The following is a 22,757-nucleotide window of genomic DNA, read 5'->3' as shown; positions in this document are numbered from 1 at the left end:
TCTGATTGGAGTTTTATATCTCCCAGCTCAAATTCAATAGAATCACACCATTTTATTATCCAGTGAGTTCAATAGAATCACACCATTTTATTATCCAGTGAGTTCAATAGAATCACACCATTTTATTATCCAGTGAGTTCAATAGAATCACACCATTTTTTTATCCAGTGAGTTCACACCATTTTAGAATCACACCATTTTATTATCCAGTGTGTTCAATAGAATCACACCATTTTATTATCCAGTGAGTTCAATAGAATAACACCATTTTATTATCCAGTGAGTTCAATAGAATCACACCATTTTTTTATCCAGTGAGTTCACACCATTTTAGAATCACACCATTTTATTATCCAGTGTGTTCAATAGAATCACACCATTTTATTATCCAGTGAGTTCAATAGAATAACACCATTTTATTATCCTGTGTGTTCAATAGAATCACACCATTTTATTATCCAGTGTGTTCAATAGAATCACACCATTTTATTATCCAGTGAGTTCAATAGAATAACACCATTTTATTCTCCAGTGTGTTCAATAGAATCACACCATTTTATTCTCCAGTGTGTTCAATAAAATCACACCATTTTATTCTCCGGTGTGTTCAATAGAATCACACCATTTTCTTCTCCAGTGTGTTCAATAGAATCACACCATTTTATTCTCCAGTGTGTTCAATAGAATCACAGTGTGTTGACTCATTTGTACGATGAGAAACAGTACTAGTTTGGAGCCCCTTCCACCTCTCTGCCACAACCTCCACAGAGCCCTTGGGGCCAAGGGACTCTATAGTGATGCAGCGCTTAAACCCTCTATCTATTCTTTCTCCTTCACTCGTATTTTAATTTCCACCTGGGACCTTGGCGTCTCCCTGGCTCCTGCTGTGTTGGGGAAGATAGAGGGGACGGAGCAACGTGGAAGAACTTCCATTATCTTTTCAACAAGCATTTGGGTCACTGAGGAACGAATGGAACACACTGGCTGCACCCTATACGGCACCCTATTCCCTATATAGGGCCCTAGGGCTCTGGCCTAAACTAGTGCACTATATAGGGAATAGGGTGTAATTTGGGACACACTTGGAGAGAATTTTTTTATTTTTCTGAAGAATCCCAATTACCCCACAGACTGAAGTAGAGACCTGTGAGGACATGCTCCTTAGAGAGAACAGTTGGGACTTTCAGATCGTTTAGTTTTGGGCTGAGTCAAGCTAACTCCCCCTGGCAAGTCTGTTTCAGCACCACGTGTCTATTGGACAGCTCCGCTAATCAGAGTTGTTGTGTAGGAGTCAGGACAGTCCAGCTCTGGTGTGGGGTCTGACAGGGCAGGAGATGGGATGGAGGATAGGGATGGGGTTTGAGTTTAGCCTCTCACTCCTCTGCATGTGAGGATATGGCTTCTTAGAGAGGACATTTAGGAACGTTGACTTTGGGCTCGACCAACTACTTGGCAGTTCCCATTTAAACACCACATGCCTGGTGGACAGTCCATTTCCAGGGTATGGGGCTTGACACTTCACAAGATGGGATAACAAAGGAAAGGCCCAGAACGACCAGGCAAGATGGATCACAGAGGACTTGTAAATAGTTTATACGGTGAGGCTGTCACACAAGATCTAATTCCCAGTAATGATTCTAAAATGTTATTCATTTTACATAGTTGTACCTTCTCAGGGGACTTTTTACCATTTCAAACCTTTTTTTTTGGTAACATCCTTTGGGAACTTCATATTTTTAACTGTGGTCTAAGAGTCTAATGAGTGACCAGAACAGCGTGATACAACTAATCTGCTCATGATTATGCAGAGAGGTAATATCAGGCAAACTTTGTTTATGTCCCAAATGGAACCCTATTCCCTATTATAGTGCACTATTTTAGGAACAGGAACCCTATGGTCCCTGGTCAAAAGTAGTGCACTAAATAGGGAATAGGGTGTGATTTGGGATTTTCATAGATGTTAATCCTTCTTGTCATTACCAACATATCAGGTTTAACTGTCTTGTCATTGAGGCCAATTTTGTTAATGAGAAAAAAATGGAAGAATAGAGCAGTGAAAATGTTTGGAAAGAACTTCAAACCACGTATCAGCCTCATACCCAAAGCCAAGTATCAGTTCAGCCACTGGCCACTGTGGGAACTGGCCAATCAACAGGCTAGATGAGACGTTACGATATGTTTGATTAATGACGTGTCGGTAGCAGTGAAATATGACACACTTGGAGGTCAGATATATTTCTGAGGAGAAACCCTCAGGCTTATGCTCTCGCACGCACGCACGCACGCACGCACGCACGCACGCACGCACGCACACACACACACACACACACACACACACACACACACACACACACACACACACACACACACACACACACACACACACACACACACACACACACACACACACACACACTCTCTCTCTGTGTAACACTATGTATAATCTCTACCCGCCAGGTCCTGGTGCCTGGGCAGCAGACCACAGTCCTTCTCCAGCCTCTGCTGTCTGACACAGAGCACAAGGTGACGGTCACCCCAGTCTACACAGATGGACAGGACGGCATCAGTGTGTCTTCTGTGGGCAGAACATGTGAGTACAGCCTTGTGGATGGTTCTATGAAGCTGGTCTTGTAGCTAGTGTGATGACTGGGGTTTAGACCTGGCTCTATTGTGTGGGGTGTATGGTAAATGTTACGATGCAATTAAAGTTCTATATTGATCACTAGTCACCTATTTCTATATAAACATCAAAACTATGAAATATCACATATGGAATCATGTAGTAACCAAAAAAGTGTTAAACAAATCAAAATATATTTTTGTATTTGAGATTCTTCAAAGTGGCCACCCTTTGCCTTGATGACAGCTTTGCACACTCTTGGCATTCTCTTAACCAGCTTCATGAGGTAGTCACCTGGAATGCATTTCAATTAACAGGAGTGCCTTGTTAAAAGTGAATTTGTGGAATTTGTTTCCTTCTTGATGCATTTGAGCCAATCATTTTTGTTGTGGCATACAGAAGATAGCCCTATTTGGTAAAAGACCAAGTCCACACTATGGCAAGAACAACTCAAATAAGCAAAGAGAAACGACAGTCCATCAATACTTTAAGACTTGAGGGTCAGTCAATCCGACAAATGTCAAGAACTTTGAAAGTTTCTTCAAGTGCAGTAGCAAAAACCATCATGCGCTATGATGAAACTGGCTCTCATGAGGACTACCACAGGAAAGGAAGACCCAGAGTTACCTCTGCTTCAGAGGAAAAGTTCATTGGAGTTACCAGCCTCAAAGTTTTAAGTAACAGACACATCTGTGGCGGTCCTCATGAGAGCCAGTTTCATCATATCGCTTGATGGTTTTTGCTACTGCACTTAAAGAAACTTTCAAAGTTCTTGACATTTTCCGTATTGACTGACCTTCATGTCTTAAAGTAATGATGGACTGTTGTTTCTCTTTGCTTATTTGAGCTGTTCTTGCCATAATATGGACTTGGTCTTTTACCAAATAGGGCTAACTTCTGTATGCCACCTTTACCTTGTCACAACACAACTGATTGGCTCAAATGCATAAAGAAGGTAGGAAATTCCACAAATGAACTTTTAACAAGGCACACCTGTTAATTTAAATGCATTCCAGGTGACTACCTTATGAAGCTGGTTGTCATGCACCGTAGTTATCTATGTTGTCTTATTATTTTGGTTAGGTCAGGGTGTGACTAGGGTGGGTATGCTAGTTTTGTATTGTCTAGGGGTTTTGTAACTCTAGGGGTTTTAGCAGGTCTAGGTATTTGTAAGTCTATGGTGGCCTGATTATGGTTCCCAATCAGAGGCAGCTGTTTATCGTTGTCTCTGATTGGGGACCATATTTAGGTAGCCATTTTCCCTTGGGTATTTGTGGGTTCTTGTCAATGTGTAGTTGCCTGTTCAGCACTCATTTGTATAGCTTCACGGTTAGTTTAGTTATTTTGTTAGTTTTGTTCAGTGTTCATTCTTATTAATAAATAAGAATGTACGCATACCACGCTGCACCTTGGTCTCCTCCCTATGACGGCCGTGACACTGGTTGAGAGAATGCCAAGAATGTGCAAAGCTGTCATCAAGGCAAAGGGTGGCCACTTTGAAGAAAGTCAAATGTTTTGGTTACTACATGAATCCACGTGTTATTTCATAGTTGTGATGTCTTCACTATTATTCTACAATGTAGAAATTAGTAAAACCAATGAAAACCCTTGGATGAGTAGATGTGTTCAAACTTTTGACTGGTACTGTTTATATATGTGTGTGTGTGTGTGTGTGTGTGTGTGTGTGTGTGTGTGTGTGTGTGTGTGTGTGTGTGTGTGTGTGTGTGTGTGTGTGTGTGTGTGTGTGTGTGTGTGTGTGTGTGTGTGTGTGTGTGTGTGTGTGTGTGTGTGTGTATGTATGTGTGCATGTATATACATGATTATTTTATTTTGCTACAGCAAATACAGTGTCTTATAAGCCCATGTGGGCGGGGCATCCTGAAGATGCATGACTCCATGTGGGCGGGACATCCTGATGATGCATGACTCCATGTGGGCGGGACATCCTGAAGATGCATGACTCCATGTGGGCGGGGCATCCTGAAGATGCATGACTCCATGTGGGCGGGGCATCCTGAAGATGCATGACTCCATGTGGGCGGGGCATCCTGAAGATGCATGACTCCATGTGGGCGGGGCATCCTGAAGATGCATGACTCCATGTGGGCAGGGCATCCTGAAGATGCATGACTCCATGTGGGCGGGGCATCCTGAAGATGCATGACACTGTAGTAAAATAAATCAAATCAAAATCAAATCGTAGGCATTAGGTTGAGGAGGGTTATCCATCTAGATCCCAATCACACTAAGTTCACTGAGCCACCTCTCATTAGGTTGAGGAGGTTTATCCATCTAGATACCAATCACACTAAGTTCACTGAGCCACCTCTCATTAGGTTGAGGAGGTTTATCCATCTAGATACCAATCACACTAAGTTCACTGAGCCACCTCTCATTAGGTTGAGGAGGGTTATCCATTTAGATACCAATCACACTAAGTTCACTGAGCCACCTCTCATTAGGTTGAGGAGGGTTATCCATCTAGATACCAATCACACTAAGTTCACTGAGCCACCTCTCATTAGGTTGAGGAGGGTTATCCATTTAGATCCCAATCACACTAAGTTCACTGAGCCACCTCTCATTAGGTTGAGGAGGGTTATCCATCTAGATACCAATCACACTAAGTTCACTGAATCACCTCTGTTAGACTAGTTACAGCAGGTGGTAAATGTTCCCAGTGTGTCGGTTCCCTGTCGTCACCCTCTGAGGACGGTGTAAACGGACAGCCAGCAATTATTGATCATGTCCATTAATAAGCTTAATGAAAGCCATTCATAGTCACACCGTTATTCTGTTCTCAGTCACGAGCCACTAAAACACTTCCTCATGCTGTAATTGATTATATACACTCAGCTCAACATCATTGTCTGAATGATTAAACACTCTACCAATAGCAAGCTGGTGATGCGTCCAAAATGGTATCCTATTCACTACATCAGTCCTACTCAACAGGTGGACCGCGGGCCGGATCCGGATACAGAACGGGGTCAATACTGACCGCGGCCCCTGACTAAAAATAAAGAAATAAAAATGTTGGTTGGGGTTCGACTCCTCGTATCATTATGAACACAAGACATGGAAAATGTGTAGAAATGCAGGAAGTTAGCTTTAAAACTGCTACATTTCCCCTTTCGCTCCATGGAAAATGTGTAGAAATGCAGGAAGTTAGCTTTAAAACTGCTACATTTCCCCTTCGCTCCGTGGCATAATGTGTAGAAATGCAGGAAATAAGTTTTAAAACTGCTACATTTCCCTTTCGCTCCATGGCATAATGTGTAGAAATGCAGGAAATTAGTTTTATAACTGCAATGTTTTCTCTCTGCCAACAAGAAGGGTGTGAACAGTGTGAACTGTTTAGGGTTGCGGGGGTTGCGAGGTGGGGGGTTTGTTACTACGCTGATAAATGACAATATCCATCCGGATCAACGTCACCTAAGAAATCTGTGTGACTGGACCGTCTCAAGTTGTAGTTGTGTACCGCGGCACGGCCCATAAGGCTCAGACCAAAAGTAGTGCAGTCTACAGGGATAGAGGTGCTTTTCCAGACTAGGATTGTCTCCTCTTTAACATTTAAATGAAAATGCCACAGTAACTATAAGTCCAATATATTTTTAAAGTAGAGAGCAGAGAGAGTACAGTCCCTTTGGCTTTGGCGAGCTTGTATTCCAAATGAAACCCCAAACCTTGTAAAAACCCAATCGTTCATAAATCACACATACATATGACTTGAATAACTCTCAATGTTTTGGATGGATGGAATCTGTGGTTTGCATATTGGTGCAATACCGTAAAAATTGACTGCAGCCTAACAGTGTACCGTAAACCACAGTGTATAAGGGACAGTTTCTCTACCAATCTTTTTGAACCATATATTCACACCATTTTACCGTAAACCACAGTGTATAAGTGTCAGTTTCTCTACTACTCTTGTTTTGTCAGTGCCCCTCTCGGCGCCTAGCAACCTGAGGGTGTCTGAGGAGTGGTTCAGCCGCTTCCGCATCACCTGGGACACGCCTCCTTCTCCCACCTTGGGCTTCAGGGTAGTCTACCAACCCACCTCTGGTACGCACACACCTATTACAATACACACCTGTTACAATACTCACCTGTTACAATACACACCTGTTACAATACACACCTGTTACAATACAGACCTGTTACAATAAAGACCTGTTACAATACTCACCTGTTACAATACTCACCTGTTACAATACACACATGTTACAATACACACATGTTACAATACTCACCTGTTACAATACTCACCTGTTACAATACACACCTGTTACAATACCCACCTGTTACAATACACACCTGTTACAATACACACCTGTTACAATACCCACCTGTTACAATACACACCTGTTACAATATACACCTGTTACAATACACACCTGTTACAATACACACCTGTTACAATACACACCTGTTACAATACTCACCTGTTACAATACACTATCTCTAACGTTTCATATTCAGTCTACCGTCTCAGACAGTCTTTTAACTATCATTATTCAGTCTACCGTCTCAGACAGTCTTTTAAACACCATTATTCAGTCTACCGTCTCAGACAGTCTTTTAAACACCATTATTCAGTCTACCGTCTCAGACAGTCTTTTAAACACCATTATTCAGTCTACCGTCTCAGACAGTCTTTTAAACACCATTATTCAGTCTACCGTCCCAGACAGTCTTTCAAACACCATTATTCAGTCTACCGTCTCAGACAGTCTTTTAAACACCATTATTCAGTCTACCGTCTCAGACAGTCTTTTAAACACCATTATTCAGTCTACCGTCTCAGACAGTCTTTTAAACACCATTATTCAGTCTACCGTCTCAGACAGTCTTTTAAACACCATTATTCAGTCTACCGTCTCAGACAGTCTTTTAAACACCATTATTCAGTCTACCGTCTCAGACAGTCTTTTAAACACCATTATTCAGTCTACCGTCCCAGACAGTCTTTTAAACACCATTATTCAGTCTACCGTCTCAGACAGTCTTTTAAACACCATTATTCAGTCTACCGTCTCAGACAGTCTTTTAAACACCATTATTCAGTCTACCGTCTCAGACAGTCTTTTAAACACCATTATTCAGTCTACCGTCTCAGACAGTCTTTTAAACACCATTATTCAGTCTACCGTCTCAGACAGTCTTTTAAACACCATTATTCAGTCTACCGTCCCAGACAGTCTTTTAAAAACCATTATTCAGTCTACCGTCCCAGACAGTCTTTCAAACACCATTATTCAGTCTACCGTCTCAGACAGTCTTTTAAACACCATTATTCAGTCTACCGTCTCAGACAGTCTTTTAAACATCATTATTCAGTCTACCGTCTCAGACAGTCTTTTAAACACCATTATTCAGTTTACCGTCCCAGACAGTCTTTTAAACACCATTATTCAGTCTACCGTCTCAGACAGTCTTTTAAACACCATTATTCAGTCTACCGTCTCAGACAGTCTTTCAAACACCATTATTCAGTCTACCGTCTCAGACAGTCTTTTAAACACCATTATTCAGTCTACCGTCTCAGGCAGTCTTTTAAACATCATTATTCAGTCTACCGTCTCAGACAGTCTTTTAAACACCATTATTCAGTCTACCGTCCCAGACAGTCTTTCAAACACCATTATTCAGTCTACCGTCTCAGACAGTCTTTTAAACACCATTATTCAGTCTACCGTCCCAGACAGTCTTTTAAACATCATTATTCAGTCTACCGTCCCAGACAGTCTTTCAAACACCATTATTCAGTCTACCGTCCCAGACAGTCTTTCAAACACCATTATTCAGTCTACCGTCCCAGACAGTCTTTTAAACACCATTATTCAGTCTACCGTCTCAGACAGTCTTTTAAATACCATTATTCCGTCTACCGTCTCCCGGGTGGAGCAGTGGTCTAGGGCACTGCATCGCAGTGCTAGCTGAGCCACCAGAGTCTCTGGGTTTGCTCCCAGGCTGGGCTGGGTTCGCGCCCAGGCTCTGTCGCAGCCGGCCGCAACCGGGAGGTCCGTGGGGCGACGCACAATTGGCATAGCGTCGTTAGGGAGGGTTTGGCCGGTAGGGATATCCTTGTCTCAGTATGTAAAATGTAATAAAATGTATGCACTCTACTGTAAGTCGCTCTGGATAAGAGCGTCTGCTAAATGAGTAAAATGTAAATGTAAAATGTACCGTCTCAGTCTTTTCCATTGTAAACAGAAGGCTTGATGTGGGTGTAACACAGCGTGTGGGGAAATATCCCTCAGCTTTGTTTCCTACATGAAGAAACTACATGAGAACAGAAAGAAGAAAGAGTCTGTGGTTGTGTTCCAAATAGAAACCTGGTCCCTATATAGTGCACTACTTTTGACCAGAGCCCTATGGGGACCCTATTCCCTATGTAGTGCACTACTTTTGACCAGAGCCCTATGGGGACCCTATTCCCTATATATAGTGCACTACTTTTGACCAGGACCCAAAGGGCTCTGGTCAAAGTAGTGCACTATATAGGGGATTGGTTGCCATTTGGGTTGCATCCTGTGACTGTGTGAGTCTCTGCTTTCTATTAGAAACTCTTTAAACTGCCCTGTGGTCCAGAGAAATGGGTTCCTCCACCTAGATTTAATGCCCTGCGGTCCAGAGAAATGGGTCCTCCACCTAGATTTAATACCATGTGGTCCAGAGAAATAGGTCCTCCACCTAGATTTAATACCCTGCCCTGTGGTCCAGAGAAATGGGTTCCTCCACCTAGATTTAATACCCTGCCCTGTGGTCTAGAGAAATGGATCCTCCACCTAGATTTAATGCCCTGCCCTGTGGTCGAGAGAAATGGATCCTCCACCTAGATTTAATACCCTGCCCTGTGGTCCAGAGAAATGGGTTCCTCCACCTAGATTTAATACCCTGCCCTGTGGTCTAGAGAAATGGATCCTCCACCCAGATTTAATGTCATGTGGTCCAGAGAAATGGTTCCTCCACCTAGATTGAATGCCTTCTACAACGAGAGGAACAGGGGGCTCTGCCTCAGTCTGTTAGTGGACAGGTGCCTACCCTCACTATAATACATGTTCTCTGCCTTTCTTCCCTTCCCTCTGCCAGCGCCTCATTGTCCGGAGATGCCCAAAAATACATTTGGTTGGAACTTTAGGTGCAACATGATACGTACGTACGTGCGTGCGTGCGTGCGTGCGTGCGTGCGTGTGTGTGTGTGTTGCTGAGCCAGTCTCTGTGTTTCCTACAGTGCCGGGGTCAGCTCTGGAGACCTTTGTGGGAGACGACGTCAACACCATGCTGATCCTGAACCTGCAGAGTGACACTGAGTACACTGTGAAGGTCATCTCTTCCTACACCACGGGATCCAGCCAACCACTCCAGGGCACCGCCAAGACATGTAATATATTGGCTCTATGGTTATGTTGTGCGTGTGTGTGTTGCTGACCCTGTATATGTGTGTGTGTGTGTGTGTGTGTGTGTGTGTGTGTGTGTGTGTGTGTGTGTGTGTGTGTGTGTGTGTGTGTGTGTGTGTGTGTGTGTGTGTGTGTGTGTGTGTGTGTGTGTTGCTGACCCTGTATGTGTGTGTGTGTCATCACCTCCTACACCACAGGATCCAGCGAACCCCCCCCCCCTACACCACCACCGATACATATTAGGGCTGGTGAATGGTGTTCAGGTAGTTTAGGTAGACTCCTGTTGCAGTTCCAGTTCCAGACCACAACAAAGGGGACCTCAGGGTTCGGGGTCCATTTTGAATTGACTCTTTCAACTGCCAATACCAAGCAGCCACTTTGGAGGACGTGTTAAATGTTTGTTCTCAAAGTGAAGTACACTACATGACTAAAAGTATGTGGACACCTGCTTGTCGAACATCTCATTCCAAAATCGTGGACATTAATATGGAGTTGGTCCCCCCTTTTGCTGCTATAACAGCCTCGACTCTTCTGGGAAGGCTTTCCACTAGATTTTGGAACATTGCTGCGGGGACTTGCTTCCATTCAGCCACAAGAGCATTAGTAAGGTCGGGCACTGATGTAGGGCGGTTAGGCCTGGCTCTCAGTCGGCCTAATTCATCCAAAAGGTGTTCGATGGGGTTAAGGTCAGGGCTCTGTGCAGGCCAGTCAAGTTCTTCCACACAGACCTCGACAAACCTCGCTTTGTGCATGGGGGCATTGTCATGCTGAAACAGGAAAGGGCCTTCCCCAAACTGTTGCCACAAAGTTGGAAGCACAGAATCATCTAGAATGTAATGTATGCTGTAGCGTTAACATTTACCTTCACTGGAACTAAGGGGCCCGAACCATGAAAAACAGACCCAGACTATTATGCCTCCTCCACCAAACTTTACAGTTGGCACTATGCATGGGGGCAGGTTCACATACTTGTGTGTATATATGGTGGTGAGCTTTACACCACTCCAGCCAACGCTTGGCATTGTGTATGGTTATCTTAGGCTTGTGTGCGGCTGCTCTGCAATGGATATCCATTTCATGAAGCTCCCGATGGACAGTTCTTGTGCTGACGTTGCTTCCAGAGGCAGTTTGGAACTCGGTAGTGAGTGTTGCAACCGAGGACAGATCATTTTAAGGCCCTACACGCTTCAGCAGTCGGCGGTCCCGTTCTGTGAGCTTGTGTGGCCTACCACTTTGTGGCTGAGTCATTGTTGCACCTAGACGTTTCCACTTCACAATAACAGCACTTACAGGTGACCGGGAAGATCTACCAGGGTAGAAATTTGACGAACTGACTTGTTGGAAAGGTGGCATCCTTTGACGGTGCTACTTTGAAAGTCACTGAGCTCTTCAGTAAAGCCATTATACTGCCAGTGTTTGTCTATGGAGATTGCATGGCCGTGTGCTGAATGTTATACACCTGTCAGCAACGGGTGTGGCTAAAATAGCCAAATCCACTAAGTTGAAGGGGAAGTGTATGTCTGCTCCTCTGAACCAGTTTGTAAAGATACATGCTATTCATCCCCATAATGCAAAGCCCATGGAGACTAAGCTTTTAGGAAGCGTAATACATAGCTTTGTATTCTGTTTGCATTACATTATGCTGATAACATCAGATTCCCTTTGTTTGATGAAGAGGATTTCACCACCCTGACGGACAGCTGAGAATATCAATATTCAGACAGACAGTCGAGGAAATTTACACCCGTTTGCATATAAATGTGATATCAGCAGGTGCATCGTAAAGTAATACATGCTTTTTGGAGCTTTTCTCATCAAAAGTAAATAGATTGTCTTTTTCATAAAGTCCTTCTGGCTGTCGGCAGAGCGTCACATCAGCGTTCTGCCGTGTGACTACCTGAGAAGAGCTGCGTACTCATCACCGTCCTGCCGTGTGACTACCTGAGAAGAGCTGAGTTCTCATCAGAGTACTGCCGTGTGACTACCTGAGAAGAGCTGCGTACTCATCAGCGTCCTGCTGTGTGACTACCTGAGAAGAGCTGCGTTCTCATCAGCGTCCTGCTGTGTGACTACCTGAGAAGAGCTGCGTACTCATCAGCGTCCTGCTGTGTGACTACCTGAGAAGAGCTGCGTTCTCATCAGCGTCCTGCTGTGTGACTACCTGAGAAGAGCTGCGTTCTCATCACCGTCCTGCTGTGTGACTACCTGAGAAGAGCTGCGTTCTCATCAGCGTCCTGCTGTGTGACTACCTGAGAAGAGCTGCGTTCTCATCCGCGTCCTGCTGTGTGACTACCTGAGAAGAGCTGCGTTCTCATCAGGGTCCTGCTGTGTGACTACCTGAGAAGAGCTGAGTTCTCATCAGGGTCCTGCCGTGTGACTACCTGAGAAGAGCTGCGTTCTCATCACCGTCCTGCCGTGTGACTACCTGAGAAGAGCTGAGTTCTCATCCGCGTCCTGCTGTGTGACTACCTGAGAAGAGCTGCGTTCTCATCCGCGTCCTGCTGTGTGACTACCTGAGAAGAGCTGCGTTCTCATCAGGGTCCTGCTGTGTGACTACCTGAGAAGAGCTGCGTTCTCATTAGCGTCCTGCTGTGTGACTACCTGAGAAGAGCTGCGTTCTCATCAGGGTCCTGCTGTGTGACTACCTGAGAAGAGCTGCGTTCTCATCACCGTCCTGCCGTGTGACTACCTGAGAAGAGCTGCGTTCTCATCAGCGTCCTGCTGTGTGACTACCTGAGAAGAGCTGCGTTCTCATTAGCGTCCTGCCGTGTGACTACCTGAGAAGAGCTGCGTTCTCATCCGCGTCCTGCTGTGTGACTACCTGAGAAGAGCTGAGTTCTCATCCGCGTCCTGCTGTGTGACTACCTGAGAAGAGCTGCGTTCTCATCAGCGTCCTGCTGTGTGACTACCTGAGAAGAGCTACGTACTCATCAGCGTCCTGCTGTGTGACTACCTGAGAAGAGCTGCGTTCTCATCCGCGTCCTGCTGTGTGACTACCTGAGAAGAGCTGCGTTCTCATCCGCGTCCTGCTGTGTGACTACCTGAGAAGAGCTGCGTTCTCATCCGCGTCCTGCTGTGTGACTACCTGAGAAGAGCTGCGTTCTCATCAGCGTCCTGCTGTGTGACTACCTGAGAAGAGCTGCGTTCTCATCCGCGTCCTGCTGTGTGACTACCTGAGAAGAGCTGAGTTCTCATTAGCGTCCTGCCGTGTGACTACCTGAGAAGAGCTGAGTTCTCATCCGCGTCCTGCTGTGTGACTACCTGAGAAGAGCTGCGTTCTCATCCGCGTCCTGCTGTGTGACTACCTGAGAAGAGCTGCGTTCTCATCAGCGTCCTGCTGTGTGACTACCTGAGAAGAGCTGAGTTCTCATCAGGGTCCTGCTGTGTGACTACCTGAGAAGAGCTGCGTTCTCATCAGCGTCCTGCTGTGTGACTACCTGAGAAGAGCTGCGTTCTCATCAGCGTCCTGCTGTGTGACTACCTGAGAAGAGCTGCGTTCTCATCAGGGTCCTGCTGTGTGACTACCTGAGAAGAGCTGCTGTGTGACTACCTGAGAAGAGCTGCGTTCTCATCAGCGTCCTGCTGTGTGACTACCTGAGAAGAGCTGCGTTCTCATCAGCGTCCTGCTGTGTGACTACCTGAGAAGAGCTGCGTTCTCATCAGCGTCCTGCCGTGTGACTACCTGAGAAGAGCTGCGTTCTCATCAGCGTCCTGCTGTGTGACTACCTGAGAAGAGCTGAGTTCTCATCAGCGTCCTGCCGTGTGACTACCTGAGAAGAGCTGCGTTCTCATTAGTGTCCTGCCGTGTGACTACCTGAGAAGAGCTGAGTTCTCATCAGCGTCCTGCTGTGTGACTACCTGAGAAGAGCTGAGTTCTCATCAGCGTCCTGCTGTGTGACTACCTGAGAAGAGCTGTGTTCTCATCAGCGTCCTGCTGTGTGACTACCTGAGAAGAGCTGTGTTCTCATCAGCGTCCTGCTGTGTGACTACCTGAGAAGAGCTGAGTTCTCATCAGAGTACTGCTGTGTGACTACCTGAGAAGAGCTACGTACTCATCAGCGTCCTGCTGTGTGACTACCTGAGAAGAGCTGTGTTCTCATCAGCGTCCTGCTGTGTGACTACCTGAGAAGAGCTGTGTTCTCATCAGCGTCCTGCTGTGTGACTACCTGAGAAGAGCTGAGTTCTCATCAGCGTCCTGCTGTGTGACTACCTGAGAAGAGCTGTGTTCTCATCAGCGTCCTGCTGTGTGACTACCTGAGAAGAGCTGTGTTCTCATCAGCGTCCTGCTGTGTGACTACCTGAGAAGAGCTGAGTTCTCATCAGCGTCCTGCTGTGTGACTACCTGAGAAGAGCTGAGTTCTCATCAGGGTCCTGCTGTGTGACTACCTGAGAAGAGCTGAGTTGGGTCTCCTGCTGTGTGACTACCTGAGAAGAGCTGAGTTCTCATCAGCGTCCTGCTGTGTGACTACCTGAGAAGAGCTGAGTTCTCATCAGGGTCCTGCTGTGTGACTACCTGAGAAGAGCTGAGTTGGGTCTCCTGCTGTGTGACTACCTGAGAAGAGCTGTGTTCTCATCAGCGTCCTGCTGTGTGACTACCTGAGAAGAGCTGAGTTCTCATCACCGTCCTGCTGTGTGACTACCTGAGAAGAGCTGCGTTCTCATCACCGTCCTACTGTGTGACTACCTGAGAAGAGCTGTGTTCTCATCAGCGTCCTGCTGTGTGACTACCTGAGAAGAGCTGTGTTCTCATCAGCGTCCTGCTGTGTGACTACCTGAGAAGAGCTGAGTTCTCATCAGCGTCCTGCTGTGTGACTACCTGAGAAGAGCTGAGTTCTCATCACCGTCCTGCTGTGTGACTACCTGAGAAGAGCTGAGCTGGGTCTCCTGCTGTGTGACTACCTGAGAAGAGCTGAGCTGGGTCTCCTGCTGTGTGACTACCTGAGAAGAGCTGAGTTCTCATCAGGGTCCTGCTGTGTGACTACCTGAGAAGAGCTGAGTTGGGTCTCCTGCTGTGTGACTACCTGAGAAGAGCTGAGTTCTCATCAGGGTCCTGCTGTGTGACTACCTGAGAAGAGCTGAGTTGGGTCTCCTGCTGTGTGACTACCTGAGAAGAGCTGAGTTGGGTCTCCTGCTGTGTGACTACCTGAGAAGAGCTGAGTTGGGTCTCCTGCTGTGTGACTACCTGAGAAGAGCTGAGTTCTCATCGGATCTCAGTCAGATGAGATGTTCCACAGACAGGAGACACACTGTGATATAATATCTCTCCTCAACTGGCAGAACCAGGACATACTGCCAATCCACTAGCCCCTCCATAATGGGAAGCTGGACCCAGAGCAATATATATATATATTATATATATATGTATGTATTTTCTTTATTTAACCTTTATTTAACTTAGCAAGTCAGTTAAGAACAAATTCTTATTTACAATGGCGGCCTAGGCCGGCCAAACCTGGACTAAGCTGGGCCAATTGTGAGCCACCCTATGGGACTCCCAATCATGGCCGGATGTGATACAGCCTGGATTCAAACCAGGGACTGTAGATGCAGTGCCTTAGAGCGCTGCGCCACTCGGGAGCCCAATATGTCTACAGCCGGATACATATTCTACATGCACAATGAATGACTGAATGGCTGACTGAATTAATGAGTGGATGGATGAATGAATAAATGAATAATGCATGAATTGATACATTGAAATATACTGAGCATTAAATATATGCAGCACATCTCTGTGTGGCTATAAGTGGACCCCGCCCCCCCCACCACACCGCTGTACACGGCAGCTATTCCATTATAGAGAGAGGAATTTAAGTCGTGACACAAATGACTTATGATGCGTTGCAGTCTCTCTTTCACCCCAAACACACTGTACAGTAGTTCATCTCCTCACGCTGGCTGTATAATTATATCTGCATATGCACCACCAAGATTCCTATCAATATTTCATGCATTGTCAGTTTGACCTTTAAATTATTAAATGCAAAAATAGCTCAATTTTACCTGGTTTTGACTCTTGTCTTCCATAGGTTTGTGCCCCTAGTGCGGCAGAGTGGCTGTCTGTCCATGCATACATACAGCTCATTAATAAGGGTCGTATAAGGAAGTTAAAGACTGCGTCACATACTTCAACCTATTCCCTATATAGTGCTCACATAGGACTCTGGTCTCAAAGGGTTCCCTATTCCCTATATATAGTGCTCCCATAGGTCTCTGGTCTCAAACGGTTCCCTATTCCCTCTATAGTGCTCCCATAGGACTCTGGTCTCAAATGGTTCCCTATTCCCTATATATAGTGCTCCCATAGGACTCTGGTCTCAAACGGTTCCCTATTCCCTATATATAGTGCTCCCATAGGACTCTGGTCTCAAACGGTTCCCTATTCCCTATATATAGTGCTCCCATAGGACTCTGGTCTCAAACGGTTCCCTATTCCCTATATATAGTGCTCCCATAGGACTCTGGTCTCAAACGGTTCCCTATTCCCTATATATATAGTGCTCCCATAGGACTCTGGTCAAAAGTAGTGCACTCTATAGGGAATAGGATGCTATTTAGGACAAATCCAAAGGCTGTCACATACATTATTCACAAGGAGGAAAGATAATCCACCTGCCATGTGGTTTCATGACTTTCCCTTTCGGGAAGACGGGTAACAAACTGTATAGATATAGTAGTTGTTGAATGTGAATACGATGTGTACGGGTAACAAACTGTATAGATATAGTAGTTGTTGAATGTGAATACGATGTGTACGGGTAACAAACTGTATAGATATAGTAGTTGTAGAATGTGAATACGATGTGTACGGGTAACAAACTGTATAGATATAGTAGTTGTTGAATGTGAATACAATGTGTACGGGTAACAAACTGTATAGATATAGTAGTTGTAGAATGTGAATACAATGTGTACGGGTAACAAGCTGTATAGATATAGTAGTTGTTGAATGTGAATACGATGTGTACGGGTAACAAACTGTATAGATATAGTAGTTGTAGAATGTGTATACGATGTGTACGGGTAACAAACTGTATAGATATAGTAGTTGTTCAATGTGAATACGATGTGTACGGGTAACAAACTGTATAGATATAGTAGTTGTAGAATGTGAATACGATGTGTACGGGTAACAAACTGTATAGATATAGTAGTTGTTGAATGTGAATACGATGTGTACGGGTAACAAACTGTATAGATATAGTAGTTGTAGAATGTGAATACGATGTGTACGGGTAACAAACTGTATAGATATAGTAGTTGTAGAATGTGTATACGATGTGTACGGGTAACAAACTGAATAGATATAGTAGTTGTAGAATGTGAATACGATGTGTACGGGTAACAAACTGTATAGATATAGTAGTTGTAGAATGTGTATACGATGTGTACGGGTAACAAACTGTATAGATATAGTAGTTGTAGAATGTGAATACGATGTGTACGGGTAACAAACTGTATAGATATAGTAGTTGTAGAATGTGAATACGATGTGTACGGGTAACAAACTGTATAGATATAGTAGTTGTAGAATGTGAATACGATGTGTACGGGATGTGTCTTAATCGGACAGCTGTGTCAGCGCTCTTTGATTTTATGGGTGTTACATGTTGTCGTTCTGTTCTAGAAATTCATATGTTACTGTGTCAGATTGTTTAGCTGTGTGATTCATTGACATTTGGTTGAAAAGTGTATTGTGTTTATCATATGGAAACAACTTCTGCTCCTCTAAAATGAAACAATGAATAATCATTTTAAAAAGATGAGTTTGTTGTTGCAGCTTTTGTTTTTCAGAACGTGTTTGTTGTTGTACGGAATAGAGAAGTTGCTCGAGACTTTTTACACTCTTTAAACTGTTTTATGGTTCCTAATAGCTTTCATAAAGATTGGGGAATAGATTTTAACTTATTGCTCTCTATCAAAACGTCATATACTATTTAATCACTGAGATGAATAGCCTTTCTTTTCTTTGATAACAAACGGGAGTTGGATCGGACTCAGGAGTTGGACGTTAGTTCATATGGATTCTTCCCATAAATCAGAATGTGTTTATTTGCGTGATGAAATGAATTCCTTAAAGACACACACGCCTACACAGCTGGGTCGATAGTGTTTCATTATGACACGTTATCAATACCATCAGCTTCCTGGTCTTTATCTGTCAATATCATCAGATAGGTTGACAGATTGCAACTCTCCGTCAGCTGTTGGCTTCAGTTCCTTTATGATGTTACTGTAGATTTTTTACATGTATTTTATTTCACCTTTATTTAACCAGGTAGGCTAGTTGAGAACACCTTTATTTAACCAGGTAGGCTAGTTGAGAACACCTTTATTTAACCAGGTAGGCTAGTTGAGAACACCTTTATTTAACCAGGTAGGCTAGTTGAGAACACCTTTATTTAACCAGGTAGGCTAGTTGAGAACACCTTTATTTAACCAGGTAGGCTAGTTGAGAACACCTTTATTTAACCAGGTAGGCTAGTTGAGAACACCTTTATTTAACCAGGTAGGCTAGTTGAGAACACCTTTATTTAACCAGGTAGGCTAGTTGAGAACACCTTTATTTAACCAGGTAGGCTAGTTGAGAACAAGTTCTCATTTGCAACTGCGACCTGGCCAAGATAAAGCATAGCAGTGTGACATTGTGATGTGATTTGATTTGATAGTGATTTGATAGTGATTTGATAGTGATTGTGATTTGATAGTGATTTGATGTGATAGTGATTGTGATGTGATTTGATGTGATAGTGATTGTGATGTGATTTGATGTGATAGTGATTGTGATGTGATTGTGATGTGATTGTGATTTGATAGTGATTTGATGTGATAGTGATTGTGATGTGATTTGATGTGATAGTGATTGTGATGTGATTTGATAGTGATTGTGATGTGATTTGATAGTGATTTGATAGTGATTGTGATGTGATTTGATGTGATAGTGATTGTGATGTGATTTGATGTGATAGTGATTGTGATTTGATAGTGATTTGATGTGATAGTGATTGTGATGTGATTTGATGTGATAGTGATTGTGATGTGATTTGATAGTGATTGTGATGTGATTTGATAGTGATTTGATAGTGATTGTGATGTGATTTGATAGTGATTGTGATTGTGATGTGATAGTGATTTGATAGTGATTGTGATGTGATTGTGATTTGATAGTGATTTGATGTGATAGTGATTTGATAGTGATTTGATAGTGATTGTGATTGTGATTTGATTTGATAGTGATTGTGATAGGATAGTGATTTGATAGTGATTGTGATAGGATAGTGATTTGATAGTGATTGTGATGTGATTTGATTTGATAGTGATTGTGATGTGATTGTGATTTGATAGTGATTTGATGTGATAGTGATTTGATAGTGATTTGATTTGATACTGATTGTGATAGGATAGTGATTTGATGTGATAGTGATTTGATTGTGATGTGATAGTGATTGTGATGTGATTGTGATGTGATAGTGATTTGATAGTGATTTGATAGTGATTGTGATGTGATTTGATGTGATAGTGATTTGATAGTGATTTGATTTGATACTGATTGTGATAGGATAGTGATTTGATGTGATAGTGATTTGATAGTGACTTGATTTGATACTGATTGTGATAGGATAGTGATTTGATGTGATAGTGATTTGATGTGATAGTTATTTGATGTGATTGTGATTTGACATTGATTTGATGTGATTGTGATTTGATGTGATTGTGAGGTGATTGTGATTGTGATCGTGTTATGGTAATGGTGATAGTGATGTGATGGTGATGTTCTTCTGTCATCGTGATTGTGTTTATAAAATCTCTCTCTGTCCCCTTCTGTCCCCCTCTCTCTGTCTCTCTCTCTCTCTCTGTCCCCCTCTCTCTGTCTCTCTCTCTCTCTCTGTCTCTCTCTCTCTCTCTCTCTCTCTCTGTCTCTCTCTGTCTCTCTCTCTGTCTCTCTCTGTCTCTCTCTGTCCCCCTCTCTCTGTCTCTCTCTCTCTGTCTCTCTCTCTCTCTCTCTGTCTCTCTCTGTCTCTCTCTGTCCCCCTCTCTCTGTCTCTCTGTCTCTGTCTCTCTCTCTCTCTCTGTCCCCCTCTCTCTGTCTCTCTCTCTCTCTCTCTCTCTCTGTCTCTCTCTCTCTCTCTCTCTCTCTCTGTCTCTCTCTGTCCCCCTCTCTCTGTCTCTCTCTCTCTCTCTCTCTCTGTCTCTCTCTGTCCCCCTCTCTCTGTCTCTCTCTGTCCCCCTCTCTCTGTCCCCCTCTCTCTGTCTCTCTCTGTCCCCCTCTCTCTGTCTCTCTCTCTCTGTCTCTCGCTCTCTCTCTCTCTGTCTCTCTCTCTCTCTCTCTCTCTCTCTCTCTCTCTCTCTCTCTCCTCAGTGTACCTGGGCGTGACCAACCTGAACACCTACCAGGTAATGATGTCCAGTATGTGTGTCCAGTGGCAGCCCCCTCGTCAGGCTGACCTCTACAGAGTGGTCATCGAGTCTCTGCTCAGTGAGTAACACTTCTCTTTTACCAACTCCATGTGTTGTTGACTAGCCCTTGTCCTTCATGTTATAACTGAATGTCCATGTGTTTTTGACTAGACCTTCTCCTTCATGTTATAGCTGAATGTCCATGTGTTGTTGACTAGCCCTTCTCCTTCATGTTATAGCTGAGTGTCCATGTGTTGTTGACTAGGCCTTCTCCTTCATGTTATAGCTGAATGTCCATATGTTGTTGACTAGACCTTCTCCTTCATGTTATAGCTGAATGTCCATGTGTTGACTAGGCCTTCTCCTTCATGTTATAGCTGAATGTCCATGTGTTTTGACTAGGCCTTCTCCTTCATGTTATAGCTGAATGTCCATGTGTTTTGACTAGGCCTTCTCCTTCATGTTATAGCTGAATGTCCATGTGTTTTGACTAGGCCTTCTCCTTCATGTTATAGCTGAATGTCCATGTGTTGACTAGGCCTTCTCCTTCATGTTATAGCTGAATGTCCATGTGTTGACTAGGCCTTCTCCTTCATGTTATAGCTGAATGTCCATGTGTTTTTGACTAGACCTTCTCCTTCATGTTATAGCTGAATGTCCATGTGTTTTTGACTAGGCCTTCTCCTTCATGTTATAGCTGAATGTCCATGTGTTTTGACTAGGCCTTCTCCTTCATGTTATAGCTGAATGTCCATGTGTTTTGACTAGGCCTTCTCCTTCATGTTATAGCTGAATGTCCATGTGTTTTGACTAGGCCTTCTCCTTCATGTTATAGCTGAATGTCCATGTGTTGACTAGGCCTTCTCCTTCATGTTATAGCTGAATGTCCATGTGTTGACTAGGCCTTCTCCTTCATGTTATAGCTGAATGTCCATGTGTTTTTGACTAGGCCTTCTCCTTCATGTTATAGCTGAATGTCCATGTGTTGACTAGGCCTTCTCCTTCATGTTATAGCTGAATGTCCATGTGTTTTGACTAGACCTTCTCCTTCATGTTATAGCTGAATGTCCATGTGTTTTGACTAGACCTTCTCCTTCATGTTATAGCTGAATGTCCATGTGTTGACTAGGCCTTCTCCTTCATGTTATAGCTGAATGTCCATGTGTTTTGACTAGACCTTCTCCTTCATGTTATAGCTGAATGTCCATGTGTTTTGACTAGACCTTCTCCTTCATGTTATAGCTGAATGTCCATGTGTTTTGACTAGACCTTCTCCTTCATGTTATAGCTGAATGTCCATGTGTTTTGACTAGACCTTCTCCTTCATGTTATAGCTGAATGTCCATGTGTTGTTGACTAGGCCTTCTCCTTCATGTTATAGCTGAATGTCCATGTGTTGTTGACTAGGCCTTCTCCTTCATGTTATAGCTGAATGCACATGTCTTTCACCTAGACTTGGACATAGGACGAGGATGAAACCGTTATGTAGTCATTAAATGCCATAGGGTCTTATCATGGACATAAAGAGTAGTTGTGTTCCTCAAGTCCACTGATAGTGTTGCTATGTCACTTCTTAGAGTAGTTGTGTACTTCCCGTCCTCTGACAGTGTTGCTATGTCACTTCTTAGAGTAGTTGTGTTCCTCCCATCCTCTGACAGTGTTGCTATGTCACTTCTTAGAGTAGTTGTGTTCCTCCCATCCTCTGACAGTGTTGCTATGCCACTTCTTAGAGTAGTTGTGTACTTCCCGTCCTCTGACAGTGTTGCTATGTCACTTCTTAGAGTAGTTGTGTTCCTCCCGTCCTCTGACAGTGTTGCTATGCCACTTCTTAGAGTAGTTGTGTTCCTCCCATCCTCTGACAGTGTTGCTATGTCACTTCTTAGAGTAGTTGTGTTCCTCTCGTCCTCTGACAGTGTTGCTATGCCACTTCTTAGAGTAGTTGTGTTCCTCCCATCCTCTGACAGTGTTGCTATGTCACTTCTTAGAGTAGTTGTGTTCCTCTCGTCCTCTGACAGTGTTGCTATGTCACTTCTTAGAGTAGTTCTGTTCCTCCCATCCTCTGACAGTGTTGCTATGTCACTTCTTAGAGTAGTTGTGTTCCTCCCGTCCTCTGACAGTGTTGCTATGCCACTTCTTAGAGTAGTTGTGTTCCTCCCGTGCTCTGACAGTGTTGCTATGTCACTTATTAGAGTAGTTGTGTTCCTCCCGTCCTCTGACAGTGTTGCTATGTCACTTCTCAGAGTAGTTGTGTACTTCCCGTCCTCTGACAGTGTTGCTATGTCACTTCTTAGAGTAGTTGTGTTCCTCCCGTCCTCTGACAGTGTTGCTATGTCACT

The 22,757-nt window shown here is 44.0% G+C and overlaps 1 protein-coding gene across 5 annotated transcripts in view; it reads left to right on the top strand.

Moving 5' to 3' along the window:
* The window catches only part of LOC129856837 (collagen alpha-1(XIV) chain-like), a 254,053-nt gene that overhangs the window by 99,979 nt on the left and 131,317 nt on the right, over positions 1 to 22,757 (top strand). For all 5 annotated transcript variants that reach the window (XM_055924547.1, XM_055924545.1, XM_055924543.1 and 2 more), the window contains exons 20-23: positions 2,458 to 2,590; positions 6,563 to 6,685; positions 9,858 to 10,007; positions 20,384 to 20,500. In XM_055924547.1, coding sequence (XP_055780522.1) covers positions 2,458 to 2,590; positions 6,563 to 6,685; positions 9,858 to 10,007; positions 20,384 to 20,500 — 523 coding nt within the window. The remainder of the gene's footprint in view (positions 1 to 2,457; positions 2,591 to 6,562; positions 6,686 to 9,857; positions 10,008 to 20,383; positions 20,501 to 22,757) is intronic.

This window comes from Salvelinus fontinalis, chromosome 6, assembly GCF_029448725.1.
Source record: "Salvelinus fontinalis isolate EN_2023a chromosome 6, ASM2944872v1, whole genome shotgun sequence".
NCBI classification, from domain to species: Eukaryota; Metazoa; Chordata; class Actinopteri; order Salmoniformes; family Salmonidae; genus Salvelinus; species Salvelinus fontinalis.
Note: the sequence above shows the minus strand (reverse complement) of the source record. Positions and strands in the feature narration are given on the sequence as shown.